The sequence below is a fragment of the Choloepus didactylus genome, chromosome 6 (assembly GCF_015220235.1).
Source record: "Choloepus didactylus isolate mChoDid1 chromosome 6, mChoDid1.pri, whole genome shotgun sequence".
NCBI classification, from domain to species: domain Eukaryota; kingdom Metazoa; phylum Chordata; class Mammalia; order Pilosa; family Megalonychidae; genus Choloepus; species Choloepus didactylus.
The window spans coordinates 63,548,646-63,568,378 of record NC_051312.1 but is presented as its reverse complement, the minus strand read 5'-3'; the positions used below and the strand labels follow the sequence as shown (position 1 = coordinate 63,568,378).

General features: G+C 52.1%; 1 protein-coding gene across 6 annotated transcripts in view; it reads right to left on the bottom strand.

Annotated features, from left to right (window-relative positions):
• Nucleotides 1-19,720, bottom strand: part of USH1C (USH1 protein network component harmonin) — a 49,217-nt gene extending 29,497 nt beyond the window's left edge. For all 6 annotated transcript variants that reach the window (XM_037840083.1, XM_037840085.1, XM_037840086.1 and 3 more), the window contains exons 1-11: nt 19,595-19,720; nt 9,362-9,429; nt 7,855-7,998; nt 7,577-7,715; nt 3,630-3,738; nt 3,477-3,501; nt 3,242-3,299; nt 2,835-2,929; nt 1,432-1,516; nt 388-447; nt 189-245 (exon numbers count right to left, since the gene is read on the bottom strand). In XM_037840083.1, the coding sequence (XP_037696011.1) occupies nt 189-245; nt 388-447; nt 1,432-1,516; nt 2,835-2,929; nt 3,242-3,299; nt 3,477-3,501; nt 3,630-3,738; nt 7,577-7,715; nt 7,855-7,998; nt 9,362-9,429; nt 19,595-19,630 (876 nt within the window). In that variant the 5' untranslated portion in view covers nt 19,631-19,720. The remainder of the gene's footprint in view (nt 1-188; nt 246-387; nt 448-1,431; nt 1,517-2,834; nt 2,930-3,241; nt 3,300-3,476; nt 3,502-3,629; nt 3,739-7,576; nt 7,716-7,854; nt 7,999-9,361; nt 9,430-19,594) is intronic.
• Between the last annotated feature and the right edge of the window lie 13 nt (nt 19,721-19,733).

Here is a 19,733-nt window from a genome sequence, read left to right as displayed (position 1 = left end):
TTGGGTCAGGCACTGTGGCTTGTCTCTGAACCAAACGTCTTCTCACTGGGATGGGATCCCCTCCCTCTGCCCTGTCAGACCCCCTGGCCATTCCCAGGAGTGTGTGGCAGAGTCCTGGGGTCTGCGGACCTGAGGCCTGGAGGTCAGGCAGGGGTGATGAGGCCCCCACCAGTTCATCCTGGACTTACGGCTCCAGCTACGATGGAGATGGTCAGGCTGCGGCTACTCTTGAGCACGTTCACGGCCTGTGGGACGGGCGAGAGTCAGCTGAGGGGCCAGAGCAGTCCAGGCAGGGGACGCAGAAGGTCTCTGATGCCACAGCAGCAGGGGGTGAGAAGTCGAGGGGGATGATGATAAGGATCAGCAGGTGCAGACCCCATGTCTCACCTCCTTGTGGTCCAGGTTGGAGAAGTCGATGCCATTGACTTCAACAATCTGGTCACCTGTCTGGTGGAGAAATTGAGAAGGATCAGCATGTTTGCACCCCCTGTATACTCACCCAGCTGCAAGAAGACTTCCCCAGGGGGTCAGGGTCAAATGTGGGGCCTTCACGTGGCTGCACCTCAACTTTTCCCCATGAGCAGAGCAGTTGGAAAGCTCTGATGGGGTCCTGGGAAGGCCCCTCACTCACTCTGGCACCCTCTACTCCCCCCACCTCATACCTCTCTCATCGGCTGCCGAAGATTATACCATTAGAAGTTTGTTTCTTTGGCTGAATTTATGACATTTGCTTTTAAAAATCTCAGTTTGTAGACAGAGGAGCCTTTGGGTTTCTCATATAGCAGAGGCAGTGTTGAGCCATAACAATAATAGTTATAATAACTAACATACATTGAACACTTACTATGTGCCAGGCACAGTTCTAAGAATATGTATTAATTCATTTAATCCACACAACAAACCTAAGAGGAAGGCGTTATTATCTCCATGTTGCTGGTGAGGAAAGCAAAGCACAGAAACCTGAAGTAACTGCCCAAAGTAAAGAGAGGTTAAGATTTCCGGCTCTGGCACCAGACTACCCAGGTTTGAATCCCAGCCCTAACATACTAGGTACATGATCTTGGAAAAATCACATAAATTCTCTAGGTCTCAGTTTCCTTGTCTATAAAATGGGGGATAGTACTAGTATCTAATTCTCATAGTTCTTGTAAAGTTTAAGGGCTTTGGACAATGCTGACCCAAGTAAGCACTCACTGAATGTCAACTCTTTGATTATTATTTCTCCATTCTAAGATCAGGACCAAACAATCTCTGGGCAGGAGAAAGCGGTCAAATGTCAGCCCCTTCTGAAGCCTTCCCCTGGGGGACAGGTAGGAATCCTCAGCCAGCAACTGCAGAGAGAGGGCTGTATGGGGAGGCAGAGCCTCAACACTGTGTGATCACAGCCGGACCCTGCCGAGGCCCCACTGCGGCCGGCCCAGGGCCACTCACCTCCAGCCCCACCTCGGCTGACAGGGAGCCAGGCTTCACGTGGCTGATGAAGATGCCGGGCTTCTGGATGGGGCCGCTGGAAATGCTGTGGGAGAGAGGGGAAGGGCGGGTGAGGGTCTGCCCCTTGCTGCTGGTCCCCTGCAGCGCTTGCTCATTCTGTGTCCTGCCCGCTCTGCCCGGGCTCCTCGGGGCCCAGTGCTCCAGCTCCTCAGGAAACAGGCCAGGTCCTAAACTCAGTACCCAAGGGCCTCCAGCCTCATCTAAACTGCTGCCCTGGCAACAGCCACAGCAAACTCCTTGTAATTTCCCCCTGCCCCACCCTCACCCAATATCCCAAATATGCTGTCTCTTCTCTCTTTCTAGCAATTTCCTACTCACTCCTTAAGACTCAAATGCAATTTCCTCTACAAGGTTTCATCATCCCAGGACTAAGCCAGTTGCTCCCTTCTCAGTGCTCCTAACACACCTACAGCCAGGAAAGCACTTGTTTCTGTCAATCTCCATTCCCAGATCTGTTGCAGACATCGTCGCACTTTTTCCCACCAAACCTGGATGCAGCCTCAGAATCCTTTTCAAAAGGGCACCCCAGGCAGCCACTACGTTAGAGATGACACTCAGGAATCCTATTTGTTGCCCTCCTGATGGAGAATGTGGCTCCATGCTAGTCCTTGTTACCCTACACTGTAAACATTTATCCGGTTGGCTTCTACATTAGGCTGTGATCTAGTAGAAAGAAGGGCCTTTTCATCACTTGTGCTTGGCACAAGGTGTTCAATAAATATGAATGAATGGAAATAGTAAGCATAACTTAAATAATAAAGCTGATACTTACCAGCTGCTTATACCCTGCCAAGCATTAAGCTTGATGCTTTACTTCTGGCATCCTATTCCTCCTGACAACAACCCAATTCTAGAGAGGGAAACTGAGACTCAGAGTGGTTAAGGAACTAGTCCAAGGTTGCAGAGCTCATAAACAGCAGAGCAGGGGCTGGGACCTAGATCTGTGTGACTGCAGCACCTGCATCCTCACAAGAACGCCCTGTGGCCCGATGCCTGTTTGGGATCCTCCAGCTACCTCTTGAAGGGAGTCCACAAAGTAATAAGTGGGAAGGGAGGTATGAGAGAGCTGACCAGCTGGACAGGCCACTCCTGCAGCAACTCAAGGGCTCAGCAAAGGAACATGTCCCCACCTCTGGGCCTCAGTTTCCTCATCTGTAAAATGGGGTCTGTTAGAGCTGCCTCCTGGCCCTCTAGGACTGTCATGAAGGTCAGAGGGGAAATCAGGCACCAAGAAGTGCCACCACCAGTGGATAAGTCACATCACCGGGGGATGGTTGTCTACTCAGGAGCCACAGAGAGAGGGCAGAGGGTTAGGGGCCTGCTGGGCTCTTCTGGGCACCCACCTGCAGCCAAGGCCCCTGGAGCCCACCAGGCTGATGAAGACCTTCTTCTCTTTGTTCTCCTGACTCCCGAGGGAGCCCAGGCCACCCTGCCTGCCCTGGAGGAGGGATAGAAGTGGGGTCACTGGCTGTCCACATGCAGACAAGTGGTCTCTTGTGCTCACGAGGATTTCAGGAGCTCACAAGGCATTTGGGGCTCACACTGCTGAACCCACACAGCCCTGATTGCCATTCTGTCCCCTAGGGAGGAGGGTCTGCACTGCTGGGGCTGGCTCAGGGCCCACGGCCCCATAGCAGCACGCTGGGTGTTGCCTTTGGCTGCCCCAGAGGGCACATCCCTGGGACAAGCCCTCCCTTTAGGACCAGCTGCCCCCCAACCAGACTCCATCATAGGTGGTCCTGGCCCTTACCCCAGATTCTGATACAAACTGATCCACATACTGCCATTTCAGGGGCTCATCAGGAGAGCTGACAGGAAGGGAAAATATAAGGAGGGTTATTAGGGAGAGGTGTTTAGGGCACAGGCCCCTCATCTGGAGCTGCCACCTCTGGAGCCCGCAGCCATCTCTGGTCCAGGAGCCGTCCAGAGGAGGGGGACCTTGAGCCCACAGAGAAGAGAGCCTGGGGAGGGCGGGTCCTGCTCACCTCTTCACGGGGATTAGGCCGATGTCTGTGGGAGAAATGCAGGGGGTTAGGATGGCTCCTCTGCCCCTCCCCTCCTCTCCCAGGAGCCGGGTACACCCGCTGCCTACCCCAGCCCACCGTCTCCTCCCCCTGCCCGCTGGCCTCCTCACTCACGTCTCACTTTGATGGACACGGTCTTCTTGGTGCGGATGAGGTTGATGACCTCCTCGTGGGTGCAGGAGGAGATGGAATAGCCATTGATCCGGACAATCTCGTCCCCTACCTTGTCCACAGACAGAGGGAACGAGGGGGAGGTTGAGGGAGTGTCAGGCAGCTGGGCAGGCTCACCACCAGATGCCCTGGGCTCGCTGTCCAGGAAATGGGCCATCCAGGAGAGGGGATGATGCCCACACCTTCCCCCCAAAATAACCCCTGATTTGTGCTCTAGGCTTTGTCACCATCAACCCACCCTCCATCAGCTGAAGGGTCCCAAGAAGGATGGCACTGCCAAGCAGTCTTCCAGTCCCATTTTACAGATGGGAAAACCAAGATGGGGGGTAAGGGGCACAGCAAGTGGGTAGCCAAGCTAGGAGCAAAACTCAGGACACCAAACCCTCCCTCTGGTGCCCCTTTTACCCCATGGGGGACACCATCAGGTTCTGGAATCCATGCAGATGGGTTCTGGAATCCATCCACTCAGTTTCAAGCAGCTCTTCCCTGATCTTTGTCCCACCCTGCCTGAGTAGCAGGCTCCCCTGTCTCCGTTAATCACCACGACACTTGAAACTGAGTCGAGGTGGGGAGCTTCCATGACTACCAGCCCGAGCTCACATCACCAACACACACATGATCTCTTTTTTTCCACTCTATGGAAATTCAATGAACATTTTAACTCTGACATGGCCCTGACCTCTGAACTCCTACTTTGGGGGCAAGCAAAGAATAGAGAATGAGCGCAGGGCTTTGACATCGAAAGTCCTGGGCTCAAATCCCGGCTTTTATTCTTATTAGTCTCTCCAACTTTCTAAACCTCAGTTTTCTTCATTTATAAAATGGGGGAAGGATGTGGTTTCTGAGACAATAAATGAGATTATGCACATAAAGGACTAACCCAGCCAGTGCCCCCAGCCAGTGCCGGGCACATAGTAAGTGCTCAGTAAATACTTGCTATTGTTATTAGCTGGGCCTGAGCCTTAAGTACTCTGTTTGCATCCCTTTACTCAGATTGGGAGATACTGGGGGGAGAGATGGGGGGATGAGGGGGTGGCGCTCAGGGGCCTGTGGGGGCTGACCCTGGACACAGCTCCATGGTGAGGTCGCCCCCTGCTGGTCCTTGCCTTTGGTTCCTCCAAGCCCCTCGGCCCTGGAGATCAACTCTGATGCTCCTCATTTGATCACCGCTGGGTTGGAAGGACCCTCAGAGATCAGCTGAGATGGAGGCCCAGAGATGGGATGAGTTGCCGAGACAGGAGCTGTCTGTTTTGCCACACAGACGTAACTGCAAAACAGGGACTAGGATCCAGATGCCCCTCTCCAGTCTGGGGCCACTGCAGGCCATCAGCTGGGGCTTCACCCACACCGTGTGTGCTGCTCCCCTGGGTGCTAGATGGCAAGGGACACATGGGAGCCACAGCTTGACTCCGTGGGGGGTGGGTGGCCTCTGGGGGTCATGTAGACCGATTCCCACTCTCTGCAACACTCCCCAGAGTCCCCTTCTTGCTATTACCACCTGAACCACTTCCCTCCTGGACCTGGACACAGACCCACATCTTCTTGGGGACCTGACAGAAGTGGCAAAGGGTTCAAAACTCTGCAACCAACGGGCTCACTAAGGGCTCTCCAGGTTTCAGGGGATAGCTAATGTAAGAACAGCGAGAGCTTACTCCAGCCACCTTTGGCTTCTTGTACCTACTTCTTACAACAACCCTGCAGGGCGGAAATCTGTGTCCCTGTTAGCAGATGAGGAAACCGAGGCTCAGAGAGGTGAAGCGACTTGCCCAAGGTCACCCAGCTAGTCAGTGGTGTGTCAGAGTCAGGTCTCCCTAGCTCTGAAGTGTTCTCTCCCAGGTGTCTGGAAGCAGAAAAGGAGGGCACCTTGCCAAACCTGGCTGCAATTCCCTGCATCCTGCCCTCTCTGGATCCTTGGCACCTGCCGGAGTCCTCAAGTTCCATAGGAAAGGCAGGGATTACTCTGTCCATTTTATAGCTGAGACAACTAAGGCAAAGAGAATCATTCTCTAGCTCTAGACTACACAGCAAGTTGTGCAGGCAGGGTGGGGGGCATATGTTAAGACATGATACACCCGAAAAATCTCAAAAACATCTCCAGCAGGGCAACATAAACAGAGGGACAGGGCCCCAGAGATGGGTCCACCTAGAGGGTCCAAGCCCCCTGCCCAGGGTCCAGACTCAAAGATCAGATCAGGGCAGGGCCTTGAGCCCAACCGGGCTGCGTCTCACTTGCCCCACCCAGCCGTCCAGAATCTTCTCCCAGCTGCCCTCAGGCATGAGATCGTCCCAGAAACATGAACCCCAGGCAGGTCAATGGATGCAGACTTTTTTTCCCCAAGCTCCTCTGAGCGACGTTCTCTGTCTTGTTCCCAAAGAAATGCTGCCCAGGACCCCAGTGGGAACGATTCCCACACAGCCCCTGGCTCAGGTTGCACGATCAACTTTCCTCTCCCCCATGTTCCCGTGTGGATCCCTGCAAAAGGCCCTTTGTGCAAGGGGCATGATGATCTGACGCTCTGAGGGACAGAGGCACAAAGGAGCGATGAGCCCATCAGCCTATGAAAGGCTTGATAATTCATAAGGCTGAGAAATAGCCCAGGAGGCGAAACTCTGTTTCAATAAAAAATCCCGATGCCTGTAATCATTGAGGCACAGATGAGAAATGCTTGTCCTAGGATGAGAGCTCGCCCTGAAAAAAAAGAGGGCCTCCTGACACCAGGAGAGGAGCTCATTTTGCTTTCCCTCTGGCTCATTTCTGGGCTGGAAAATGTGCCGCAGTGAAGGGGAATAATGAAGGGGCTGAAATTTCAGACGCCTCTGGTGAGCCGTGAGGCAGGGATTTAGAACAAAGCGATGTCTGTTGGCTCCGTTTCCACTGCCCACTCCACGGTGTCTCGTACCATGAGCCCTCCAGCCCCCCGAAGCCCCCGCCTTGGCAGCGCGGATTGGATGTCTGTAACAAATGTGCTGGAAGCTCAGCGAGATGGTGGGAAGGGGTGGGAGGACCTCCTTTATCTGGACACACAAAAACAGCTCTGAGCTCTGGGAGGAGTGAGACCTGGAGGTCTGCCCAGGTCTGAGGTGTGGGGACCCCAATGGAGAGGCACCTGGGGTGCCGAAGAAAGCTTGGTGGTTGGGGACCTGGGTTCAAATCCTGGCTCTGCCGCTTTCTGGCTGTGTGACTCTAGCCAAGTCCCTGAGCCTTTATTAACAACTTGGTCAAATGGGGAAGAAACATCTACCACATTTGGTGAGACCTGGCTGTGAGCACAACCTGGCACATTACAGAGGTTCATTAAATCGCCCTTCCTTTGATTACCTAACAAACACACAGCACTTACGTGCCAGGCACTGTTAGAAGCACGTTATAACTCTAATTCATCAATTTCTCAGAACCACCTGGTGAGGTAGGCAGTATTATCATCATCCCCATTTAACAGATAAGGACACGGAGGCACACAGGTTAAGTAATTACACCAAAGTCACAGAACTAATGAATAGCAAAGCCAGGATTTGAACCTGAGCAGTCTGGCTCCAGAGCCTATGTTCCCAAGCACACACCACACTGTGCTTTCCTTTTCCCTTCCGGTGAAAGGCTACTTATCCAGGTGCCAGGACATAACTATGGGAAGTAGAGGGGATGGGTGAAGCAGTGCAGCAGTTGAGAGGAGGCAGCAGCCAGGTTACCAGCTCATCTCAAGAAAATAGGCAACTGCCTGCAGCCTAATTTCTATGGGTCTGTGAGACCTGTCAGAATATCAGCCTCTTCCTCTCCCGAAAACTCAGAAAAGTAGGGTGGCCACATTGTGACAGAGCCCTGCCCATGAATGGGGACAGGAGGCAGGAAGCCTAAGGCCCTGCCCTCTGCCCCTGAGGGTCTACTCGCTCACCTGGAGCCCCACACTGTCTGCCTGACCGCCTTTGATGAGGTGGGAGATAAAGAGACCACAGCCAAACTCCAGGCCCCCACGCACGCTGAGGCCGAGGCCTTCGGGATGCAGGCGGTCCAGACGCACCTCCTTCAGCCTCCTGCCACAGAAGGAGAGGTCGATTGGGGCCAAACTCCAGCCTGGCTGCCAGCTCTGCCCTGCCCACCAGCGAGGGACCCTGTCCATCCCAGGGTGCCCTCTCCCATCCCCTGCCTCGAGCCTCATGGCTCCCTCCATACCTGGAACGCTGGGGGGTCAGTTGGTCGTACTCCACCTGGTGCTTCAGTGGGATCAGGGGCCTGATGGCATCAAACAGTGGCAAACGACTGGGCTCATTGATGACCAGCTTCAGGTCTCCCACCAGCACGACCACATCCATGGTCCTGCAGAGACACGGCGGTACCTGGAGCCCAGCCCCTGGCTACAATCCCTGGGACCCACAGATTCCCAGAGGAAGCAGCTCCAGCCTGGATCCTCACCACTGGGCCCAGGCCTAGGAATCCCTATTTGTCCCTTGGGGAGAACACTCCTGAAAAGCCCAGAGCCCCCAACTCTGGGCCAGGTGCCTTGGAAGAGCATTGCTCTCTCATGTAAGCACTAAAAGGAAAAGCAGCAACTAGGGATTGTTAGCCCATTTTGCAGATGAAATGGAGCCAGGATTCAAACTCAGCTCTGCCTAATTCTGAAGCCCAGGATCTTTCCAGACAGGAAACCTCTATGTGAGATGTTGGCACCCCTCTCATACCCTCACCACCACTGCTGCTGCTAAGTTCTGTAAATTCTACACTCCCGTTATCTCTCACTTCTTCACTCTGTTCAGACCCTCAACTTCTCTGGTCTGCTATTCTCCAGCTGCCTGCTGACTTGCTCACTCTCATCTAATCTTTTCTAAATGTAAGTCACTTCCCTTCTCAAAAACCTTCCATGGCTCCCTATGCCCAGAGGCAGGCTTGGGACCTTCCATGACCCATCTCCATGGGATGTCTCTAGCCATGAGACTATTTATAGTCTCTGTGTATCCCATATTCTACTCCCCTGGATCACTTATTGTTCCCCATTTCACCCTGAACTTTCATGCCTCTATCTCTCATCCTTGAATGCCCTCTGATGATATTCCATCTATCAAAATCCTGATTCCTCAAAACCTAGCTCAAGCCTTTGTGGCCCTCCCCACAGTTAGAAGTGAAACCCCCTGTAGCATGCTGCTTTTACCTCTACTGAGCAGTTGTTTCACTGTATCTTATATTACAGGTCTTTGCATATGTGGCATCTGTTGCACTCCCCTCAAGTGACTGGAGGAAAGAGACTGGATCTTACTCATTTCAGGATCGGCATGGTGCCCAGCAAGTAAATGTATGGTGAATGAATCAAAAAGCAAGTGGGTGATTTTAGACCTCTGACAGAGGGGCTGGGGCCAGCTGGCATTTCTTGTTCTATCTCAGCACTCATCACACTCTGTTGAACTTAACTGACTCCTTGACAGCCTCCCCAATCAAACTGCGAGCAACCTGAGGGCAAGGACCAGACTGTCTTGCTCACAAGTGTGTCTCCATTCCCTAGCACAGAGCCAAGCTGAAATGATCGAATGGTGTGTCCATTTGATTCCCAGGAGCACTGAGAATCCCAATGCCTCCATGAGCTCCCCTGAGGATAGACATCCTCCTGTCCCACAACAACACATCCCAGGGCTCCCTGAAGGCAGAGGTGCCCAGGGAGGTCCATGGGGGCTGGACCCGGCACACTTACTGGTGGTACATCCGCAGCACGTCATAGAGATAGTCCTTCTCTGCATCATTTTCAATCAGAAAATCCACCTGGAAATCCAAGGGCAGAATTATAGCTCCAGGCTCAGCACCCCCATAGCAGATCTCAGGGAAGGGACCTCCCCAGCGTCTCCTCTGGACTGGGGTTGTGAAGACAGGAGGGAAGTCAAGCACCAGCCTTCCCCTCCGATCTCAAAACATCACACTCATGCAGGCCATTCCAGTATGGCCACAGGGTTACCTTTGCACATCCAGATGTGGCCAGGTTAAGCCCCATCCCAGGTGTGACCCACACACATACAGGGATGCACACACATATGCACATGCAAACCCCCACATGACAGCGATGTGACCCTGTGGCCATGCTGCTGTCCACCCCCATTGCTGTGTGTCCAGGAGTGGCAATGCCAGTGTCAGCTCCCCTGTCTGAAAGAAGCCCCTTGTCTTACCTGGTGGTGGCTGTAGTGCCGGACAAATGCTTTCAGAAAGGATTTGGGCCACTCACTCAGATAGCACATCCCACCTGCCAGAAGCACCCTACCATTGAGCTCTCCTGTGACCCCAGTGCCAGAGGAGCGCCGCCTTGCCCTGGACTCAGCTGGGTTGGCCCTGAGTCTGTCCACTAGTCATCCTCCTGTCCACTCCTTTCCCCTCCCCGGGCCCCTGTATGTCCCCCCACAGGTGAGAGTCATGTTACATCATTTAAACTTTGCTGACGTCAATGGCTGGAACTTCAAGGTCAGGTTCAGGTGCTGGTTTCATTAGCACCTCAATTTCAGGGCAGCTGGTGGGCCAAGAGACCTGAATTCCACTCCCTGGGACAGAGCTCAGAGTAAATGTCTACCCATTGCACCCTTGGGTTCTCTCTTCAGCCCAAGACTGAGTAGCGGGGCACGGTGGAGGCCAGAGGGGGACATTAGGTTCTTCCCCTAGCCTCCAGACTCCATGGCACAGTCTAAGCCCTAAGGGCCTCACAGAGAGAAGCTGCCCCTGGAAGCTGCAAGCTCCCCCCATGTGGTACTCAGAGGAGGACCAGAGCAGCCTTCCCTCTATCTGTGGGTATCTCAAGGGTTCTGGAGGACTGGGGTACAGAGAACACGTTGGGCCCAGCCCTTGGGATTTCTGACCTGAGCAGGGAGCATAGAATGCAAATTTCTGGTCTCCCCCTGGCAGTAAGTATCCTTCCCTCTAAAATCAGACTGAGCACTTCATCAAAGAGAACAGCCTAGGAGGCTTGGGCTTCAGTTGCTACAGAAATTTCACCCCTCCTGCTCTAATAAGGGCACTCCTGCCTTCTCCCTGCCTCTCCAGGCAACCCTGAGGGGCTCCCAACCAGCTTGAAGATGGGACAGGGAAGCTTCTGTTGGAGTGAGTGGTACTAAATCTTAGGGTGGTAGCCAGGGCTCTTGCACATACCACAAAATGGGCACTTCCAAGAGCCCATCTCTATGAGGACCCAGCCTGGCCCCACGGGACCTGCATGAGAGGATTAGGGGACCCACAGAGGCAGGCCTGGGCTGCCCACTCTCGGCTATGATGGAGGAATCTGAACAGAGAAAGTTCTGAATCCTCCAAGGAGAAACTTCTTTTTAAATATGAGTTAGATTACATCACTTGCTTGCTTAATACCTTCTCATTGTACTTAAAATACAAATCCAAACTCCTTACCTTGACTTACCAAAGCTCAACCTCATCTTCCCCCACACACTCCCCTAGCTACTGGCCTCTCTTCAGTTCCTCCCACAGGCCAAACTCTCTCTTGCCCTTGGCCTTGGCATATGCTCTTCCCTCTTCCTGGATCACTTACCCCTTTCCCTGCATGGCTGGCCAACTTCCCAAACAGCTCTTCCCCACTCACCTACCTAAAAAGGACTTGACTCCACACCCTGGAGAATTCCTTTATTACATTAATCACAATTAGTAATTTAAAGTTTGTTTGTGTATTGGTTTGTCTGTCTCCTTCATTAGATGGAAAACCCCATGAGGGGAGGAGTGAGGTCTGTTTTGTTCTAATTCCCTAATGCCTCGCACATGGTAAATGGTCAGTAAATAAGTAATGAATGAATTTGTCCATCCCCTGCCTCTTGGTATGCCCAGACAGGTCAGATGGAAGCGAGGGAACCACGGGAAGAGGAGGGGAAGGGAAATAAGGTTTGCAGAGCCCCTGTGAGCCCCCATGGGGTGGCATTAGGAGCTTCTCATGGGCTTTATTCTGCTCATTTATCACACCAGTCTATGAGGCCAGTATCTCACACCATTTTGCAGATGAGGAAACTGAGGCTCAGAGAGAGTAAGTCAACTCACCCAAGGTCCCACAGCTAGTAAGAAGCAGGGTAAATATATATGTTCTTTCTGCTACACCATTTGCTGCGTGACTCAAGGCTTCCAGGGAAAAATATTCCCAAGACCCCTTTAGGTCAAAATTTCAGTCTTTGCTTTCAGAAAGTTCTTCCTTACCTCTAATCTTCACTTCTCTCCTCTGCACAATTAAGAGAACCCTTCTGGTTTGGTCCGTATTGAGCAAGAAAACAGAACATCTTTTAAATGAATCTTTGAACAGCAGATGTTCTGCTCTCTAGGGAAATCATGAAAATCCCATTTTCCTTGGTTGGGGTGAGGACACTTCTGACCAAAGGACTTCTAGCTAATTCTAGTTGTGTTTGGTTACATGACAAAAAAGACAGGAGAGGGAATCTCCTATTATCTGAAGCCTTAGGACTGAAGTTCTCTCCCATCTCTCTTTGTAGAAATGCACCCACAGCATCATCAGGTTTAAAAGAAGTGATGGATGATGCTGGGTGGATGGTGCTTGTGCACTGGGTGGAAAGTGGGTCTAGAAGACTAAGAAAATTTACAACATTAGGTTCTAGGGATTCTATTTTTCTGTCTTCCCTGGGCCAAGCAGAGATCACTTGGAGATGGTCTTGGTGGAAAATAGCCTGTTTCTGAGGGCCCAGGCTCCTGGCCCTTGTGGGAAGGTCTCCATGGCTGACCGCAGCCCTGGGGGTCTCCATCCAGAAACTGCATCCTGCCAGTGTCTTTCTGAGACAGACTGTAGCGTCCAGCTCTTCGGCCTGATGTCCACCAAGTCTACCCTGGTTAGGTCACTCATGCTCTGGCCTTCAATCCTACCCTAACCCCTTCTCCAGCGTCATCTCCACATCCCAAGTGGGACTCTGACTGCAGCCGAATGGACCCTTCCCCAGACAAATTGGACCCTCCCCATCTTCACTCTGAACGTCCCATCTATCTCCACAAATCCTACCCATCCATTTAAAAAGTTATCTATATTCTATAACAGCTGGGAAAATATACCTGGTTTATGTAGAATGCACCTTAAATATGAATCTAAGTGATAAATCATCAAGTTGGAAGTGGTTCTTGTACAGGAGACTCCTCAAATCAAGGCAGCATTGTGATTCTGATAATTCCCCACCCCCCCAAAAAAGGAATGTCTCCAAAAAGACTCAGAGATAACAACACTGCTTAGTCCTCTTCCCACATCCAAGTGAAAATACACACTCACATTTCACTCTTTGAGCTTTAAAAGGTACTGCATTGCTAAAACTGAGAAAAATGGAAGTTACCTGGGAAGCTTGAACTTGCAGTAACGTCACCACCATTATTCAAACTTCACATTTTAAATATTTTTTAAAAAATTATACAGTATTCCTTCCTCCTTGAATCTGAATTCTAGCAAAATCTCTAAAATCTCCAGTCCAAGGCTCAGTCAGTTTCAGGGATCCCCTGCTCTAGGGTGCTTTATACCATCCTCCCCAAAACTTTGCTCTGACATACATGAAAAGCACTTGGCACACAGTAGGGATTCAACACTAACTCTCCCCTCACCTGTCCATGATCTTGGTTTCCCTTTGCACACGGGTCACAATGAGCGGTGGTATCTGTTGAGTGATGAATGAGCTCCAACTGCTCTAGTCTAGAGCCTTCCTTCCATGTCTTTGCCATTCCTGGTCATCACCTCCCTATCACTCTTCAGCACACATAGATTGCGGCCTCCTGGATGTTTCCTCACAAGATGTACTGTCCTCCCTCCCCCAATCTGAACTCTATCCTCATGTAAGGTGAGGCCGACGTTCCCCCTTCTAGAGTCTTTCCTGACCATGCCCAGCTCAGAGCCTCCTCACCTGCCTCCCAGCCCGAGGCCCTTTCTGCCTGGCTCAACTCATTCTGATCAGACTCTGCTTACTGACTGACTGTTCACCATGTCTGTCTGGAGAACTTTACAAACATTATCTTTAATCTCCCAATGAACCCTCTGAGGTGAATATTATTATCTCCATCTCATAGAAGTGGAAATAGAGCCTCAGAGAAGTGGCAGTGCTGGGACTCCCCCCTAAGCCTGCTGGCTCCAAAGCCCCTCCTCTTTCCAACCACCACATGGGATCCAATTACCATATATAATTGTCTTGTGTGCACTTGTCCAATACACATTTACTGAGCACACATTGTGTGCAAGACAACCTGTCTTCTTTCTCCAACTGGATTTAGAAAGATTTTCCTTTTCTTGGACCCTTCTTGCTGTTGGGCACAAAAAGCCTAAAAGGGCTGTCGGGGGTCTCTATCATATCACCACCCCACTTCCAATCCCCACCCAGCTTGTATCTGGCCGCCCTCTGTCCAGCCTTGGCATTCTCTGCTGGTAGTCAACTGGCTCTGCATTATCAGCCTGTACTGGGGACGTGGGGAGGCAGAGGAAGGAAGGACTGTGTCTTTCACCTGCACCCTCACAAGGTTTGGGACTCTTGTCTAGGCTTCAGAGGTGAATTCTGGGTTTGGCCTTGAGGTGCTCTCCAACCTCATCTCCCTGCATTCCTGGCCCTTCAGGACAGCCACCCAGCGGAACTGCACATAATGCAAATTCAACTCTGCACCCAACCAAAGAAGGGAAAAGAGAACAAGAATGTTGTTCCACTAGATGAATGTCTGCTCTCCTCGGGCTGTTGTGGGATTAAATGAGTTAATATGTGGAAAGCACTTAGGACCGTGCCCAGGACATTTCAAGGGCTCCACGCGGTGTGCTGGATCTTCTCCATTTGTCCCCCCAGACCTGCTCTCCAGCTTTCTCCTCAACTGCACTATGTTCCAAGATGCTTCGCCTGGCTCCCATGCCCTCTGGCTTCCTGCTGTGTTCAGCCAGTGGGGACCTCAAGCAAGAGCTGAGAAGGTGTGAGGAGAAAGGACTGGGGCTCTTACGCCCTGGCTCCCTCCCCAGTGGACCATGACCTGGCAGGCTTCTCTACCGAAGGCTACAGCTCCCAGTTCCCCCACACCACAGTTCTCAACATTATAGTAACCCCTCCTCCCCTCGCTCCTTCAGAAGGCTGGGTTCCTGCTGCTGCCCCTCCCAAGGTGTGTTACCATCCCATTTTGGTTCACACATCCCTGCGCTTCTCTGTGCATGTTCCCCTCTTCCGATGAGTCATCTCCTTCCTGCCCCGATGACCCTGGCTGGTGTGAAATCTTGGCTACTAGCAGCAGCAACAACAGCAGTATTCCCTCCCTGTGAATTCCTCCCTGCCTTGAAGACTTGGTCAAGTCTTTCCTTGGACACCCCCGTAGTGCCGATCATGCTGTCCTCTGAGCCCACGACAGCACTCTCTTCCCACTGCAGCCAGGGCACCCAGCAAGCTCTGTGGTCCTTTCTCTCCTTTCCCACCTGTCTCCCCACTAGTCTATGTGTAGCCTGGTGTGTGGGTGTGGAGGGTGGGGGCAGACAGGAGCCCACAAGCCCTGGCCCCAACAGCCCCTCTCTGTGCTTCAGTTCCCTCATCCTTAAAAAGGGGACAACACTGCCTACCTCAAAGATTGTTGTGGGAGGTTAAATTTGTTAGTAATTGTTAAGAGCTTAGATAAGTAGTAAGTGCTCTCTACTAAATAAAGAATAAGAATAAAGTTAAGAATTTTGCTAATAGCCAAATTCTATATCCTCAGCAGCCAGTGCAGTGCCTGGCATGGAGCAGGCAATAAATGTTGTTCAGTAAATGTTGGTGGGTTGCATAGATCCAGTCACATTTCTTCCCAAGTCTTCACAGAGTGTATCCCAGATAGTACTAGGTTTACTTGACTCTTGTCTTATTGTCATCCATCTTTTCAGGGGACTCTTGTCTTGCCAGCTAGTTTGCAGCATTTGACCCAGTACTTTGCAGAGTCAATCACACCCTCTTTCTCCTGGTTCTCTGACTTCACTTGTCGGTCCTCCTACTCTTCCTCTCCTCTAAAACTTGGATCTTCTTTCCATCTACACTATTTCCCTAGGCCACCTCATCAGTCTCCAGGGATTGAATATCATTCAACCAAGGTCTCACTGATGCTCATCTCCAGCCCAGACCTCCCTCCTGATCTTCAGACTCCTATAAACCATCGGCCTTCTCGATCACCTCTCCACTGGAAGGTCTAAAAGGCGTTTCAAACTTAAAACTTTCAAAATGGAACTCACAGTTTCCACCACCTCCAGCTCTGTTCCCACCAACTTGCTCCTCCCCCCACCCCCAAAACTTAGATTAACCCTTGATGTTCCTTTCTCTGCTCCTGCAGCTAATCCGCTTGCAAAGCCTGTCTATTCTACTTTTCAAGTTTATCTTGAGTCTGATCCTCTCACTCTAGTCCTCTCACCCCATCCCTGGCATAGGCTCCCGACTGCTGTCCCCTTTCCACTCTTCGCCCTCTCAGTCTGTCATCTACACAGCAGCCAGAGCGACACCTTTTAAATGTAAATTGGATCCTGGCACTCCCCTGCTGTAAATTGGATCACATCACTCCCACTTAGAACAAAATCTGACGTCCTGACCGTGGCCTACCAGGCCTTTGCCATCCCTCTAATCCATCTTCCACCATTCTCCACTTCAGTAATTCCTCAGACACACCTATTTGCTATTCCTGAACATGTTAAGCATATGCTTACCTCAGGGCTTTTGCACTTGCTGTTCTCTCATCAGGCATGCTCTTCCACCTTCCCCATGGCTTCTTCCAGGTCTCTGCTCAAATGTCACCTCCTCAGAGAGGCCTTCCCTGACTACCCTATATAAAGTACCACCCTGTCACTCTCTGCCCCTTACTCTGGTTTATCTTTTTCATGGCATTTATCACTACTTGGCATTATATGATGCTTTTATTGGTTTACTTGTTAATTGTCTGCCTTCCCTACCAGAATGTGGCCCATAAGAGGGCAGAGATTTTATTTTGTTCTTCAATGCTTAGAGGACCTCAATCAATACTTAATGCACGTGTGAATGAAAAAATGCATAAATGAATGAATAAGAAGCAACTCCTAGAAGGCAGGAGTTCTTCCTGGCCTCTTATATACCCCACTCCACCCCTGGATACCCAGCCTAGGGCAGGGTACACCACAGATATCCATAAATGCATGGCTGCTGAGCAGGAAATAAATACTTTTTAAGCAAATGAGTAACCAAGTCCCTGCAATGTGCAGGTGTGCAGGAGCCATGAGCAGATGGACAGTCTCCTCCTCTCTAGGGGAGAGGCCTTGGGCTCTGATTCCCCACACCTCCTGCCCTCCCCTTGGCATGCTGGCTTGAGGCCATTCCCAGAAGGGGAGGCTAATGCTGCTGGCAGCCTTGGAGAGACTGCACAAGCCCAGAGGGGCAGATTCCATCCAATGGCCTGGGGCTTGTGGGCTCATCCATCAGGAGACTGAGTCAGTGGGACATTAACTGAGTGGTGGCTACCTGCCTTGCCTGGGGCAGCCAGCACTTAAATTCCTATTTCATCCTAACTGTGCTGTGAGGTCAGCACTATGAACCCCATCTCATGGCTGACGAAATAGAAGTTCAGAGAGATAAAAGGAGCTTGCCTAAAGTCTGACTGGCAGCGAGTGACAAGGTTGAGATCTGGCCCCAGTTCTAACTCCAGATAATAAACAATGGTAGACATTTATTAAGGGCTCACTAAATATGAGGTTCTATTTTAAGTTCCCTACATACATGTAGATTTCATTCAGTACACACAATAACCTTATCAGTTAAATACTATTATTACCCTAATTGCCCAAATTAGAGAAGTGAGGCATAGAGAGGTTAAGCAACTTGCAGGTCACATAGCACATTCCATTCTACCACGCTAGCTACCTTGCACTCCTCCTCCAATAACTAAGGGCAGAGATTACAAAACGTTCCAAGGGAATAAATTTATCCAAAACACTACGGAAGGAACATGTTGAAAGCAATAACCTGCAAGCTGTACATTTCACCCAACATGCCTGTGTGCCCCCATCTCTATTTTCTGCTGTTGTGTCCCTTCTCCCCAAGTTCCTGGATGATCCCTGGCCTGGGAGGGGAAGGCTGCCGCTGTCTCTGAAGCCACAGGGCACGAAGTCCAGCCCAGCATGGGCCCGCCCTGCCTGCACACACAGGGGCATTAATAGGTAATGACTCTAGAAGAGCAGGGCAGTGGAAACACAGAGGCCCAAGGCCCTTTGGAGCTGTGGGGGGCTGGGGAGGAGGAACAGGGGCTAACCCAAGGGCCTAGCCAGACACCTGGGACCCCAGAGCTGACTCTCAAAAGAGACAAAGAGTAGACACCCTATGGGGAGAAGGCAGAGGAGGACCAACTTTGCCTTCAGTCCAGGGCAGGGAAGTGAAATTCAATCCCGAGTCATGGGGTGGGGAATGGGAGGTTGGGCTCTTTCAAAGTGGGTTGCCTGAAATCCACACTCACCAAACACCTTCAGTGGCTGAAATTTCTCCCCTCATGTCCCTCTGCAACAGAATGTGCTGGTAAGCCCTGTCTTATGCTCCCTTGCTATTTTCTAGCCTCCAAACTTCCCCCTGAGCTTCCAGCTATTTCCTGCCAGTGGTTGAAAGAGCAGGGATGCCCGAGGTCATGTTTCTAGGAGACTTCTGCCAGTATGAGCTGCCTGCTTTGCGCCCCCAACATTCAGCACCCAGCCACCCTAGCAGAGGGACTGCCTGCACACACCCAACCCCACCTCCACCCCCCTGCCCCATCGCCAGCAATTTGAGATGCACAGACTGAGTCTGGCACAGAGCAGGTGCTCAAAATATATTTATTAATTGAATGATTGACTCCCTGGCCCTTAGCCCCTGTGATCCCCACCCTGGCTGCCTCCTTGGGCTCCTGTGGGCCGCTCTTGTGGGTAGAGAGAGATTATGCACCTAGATCTTGCCTACCTGAGCTCAGTTTCCTCACGCCTGGGAGGAGGTTTGGCTTGGTCTAAAGACACTGCGCCTCTGGGACTCTAGAAGGGCCTCAGAGCCCACAGTGGCCCACCCCTCAAGCAGAACCGGTGAGCAGCTCCAGATACCCCTGGCTTCATGGTCCAGGCACACTAAGGCCTGGTTGGGGGTGGTGGGGGTGGGGAGCATAGCTGCTGGTCTCTTCCAATGGCCCTCTTTGGTTTCAGGGCCTCCATGAATCCTGCACAGTTCTGGAACCAGGGGAAACCCAGAAGCTTCCAGTGATGGTCTTTTAGGATCCCGAGCTACCAATGAGACACCTCACTGGGAACATACCAGGGGAGATGTGGTTCTGCCTGAAGGCTCTGTCTGCCAAAGCCCAGCTCCTAAAGCCCCCAATGCTCCCCCTACCCACCTCTCCCCCACTCCCCCCGAACCTGGCCTGTCTGTGGCCTCCCACGCTCAGTGCCTCCTCTCTTCCTTTCCACCATCCCCTGGTCAGCACCAGTTCCTCTGCTTCCCAAGCACTAAGAAATGGCCTTAAGCAGGTAGGGGGCTCCCTGAAGGGCTTCTAACTCCTGGTTTAAGGTGAAAGGGCAGAGAGAGACATCTGACTTCCCTCCCTCCCAATTCTCACCCCCCAGACACTGCCCCAGATCCTTTCCACATGCTTCAACAGCCCTGAACTGGGGGCCTGGGGGAGAAGGGAGGGAGGGGGGTGTCTGTCTTCTGTGGGCACCTCAGAGAAGTGTCCTGTCTCAGGCCAGGGCTTGAAGGAATTCCAATCCCAGAGACTATCCCAGCCCCTGGAGGGCTGAAGGAGAGGGAGAGAGAGCCCACCGCTTGCAGGAAACCAGTTTAATGGTTCGTGAACCTGAAGTCCCAGCGTGCCCTCTCTCACTTTATGGAGGATCCCTGCTGGCAGCCCACCTACAGCCCCCAGGTCGGCCTGCGCAGCGGGTGTCCATCCCCTCTTCTCCCCCCCACACACCGCCCCGGATTCCGGGGTCCTTGGCACTTAGAACGCCCCTCGCAGCTCTGACCTTGTGCCGAAATTCTCGGGCCACTTTCCGGTCCATGGCTGGAAGTTGCGTCGCCGCGCGACCCTCTCTTTCGGGTGCTTGGCTGTGGGAGCCACCAGGAGCCCAGACAGTGACCGGCGAGGGCTTCCGCCGGGACTGG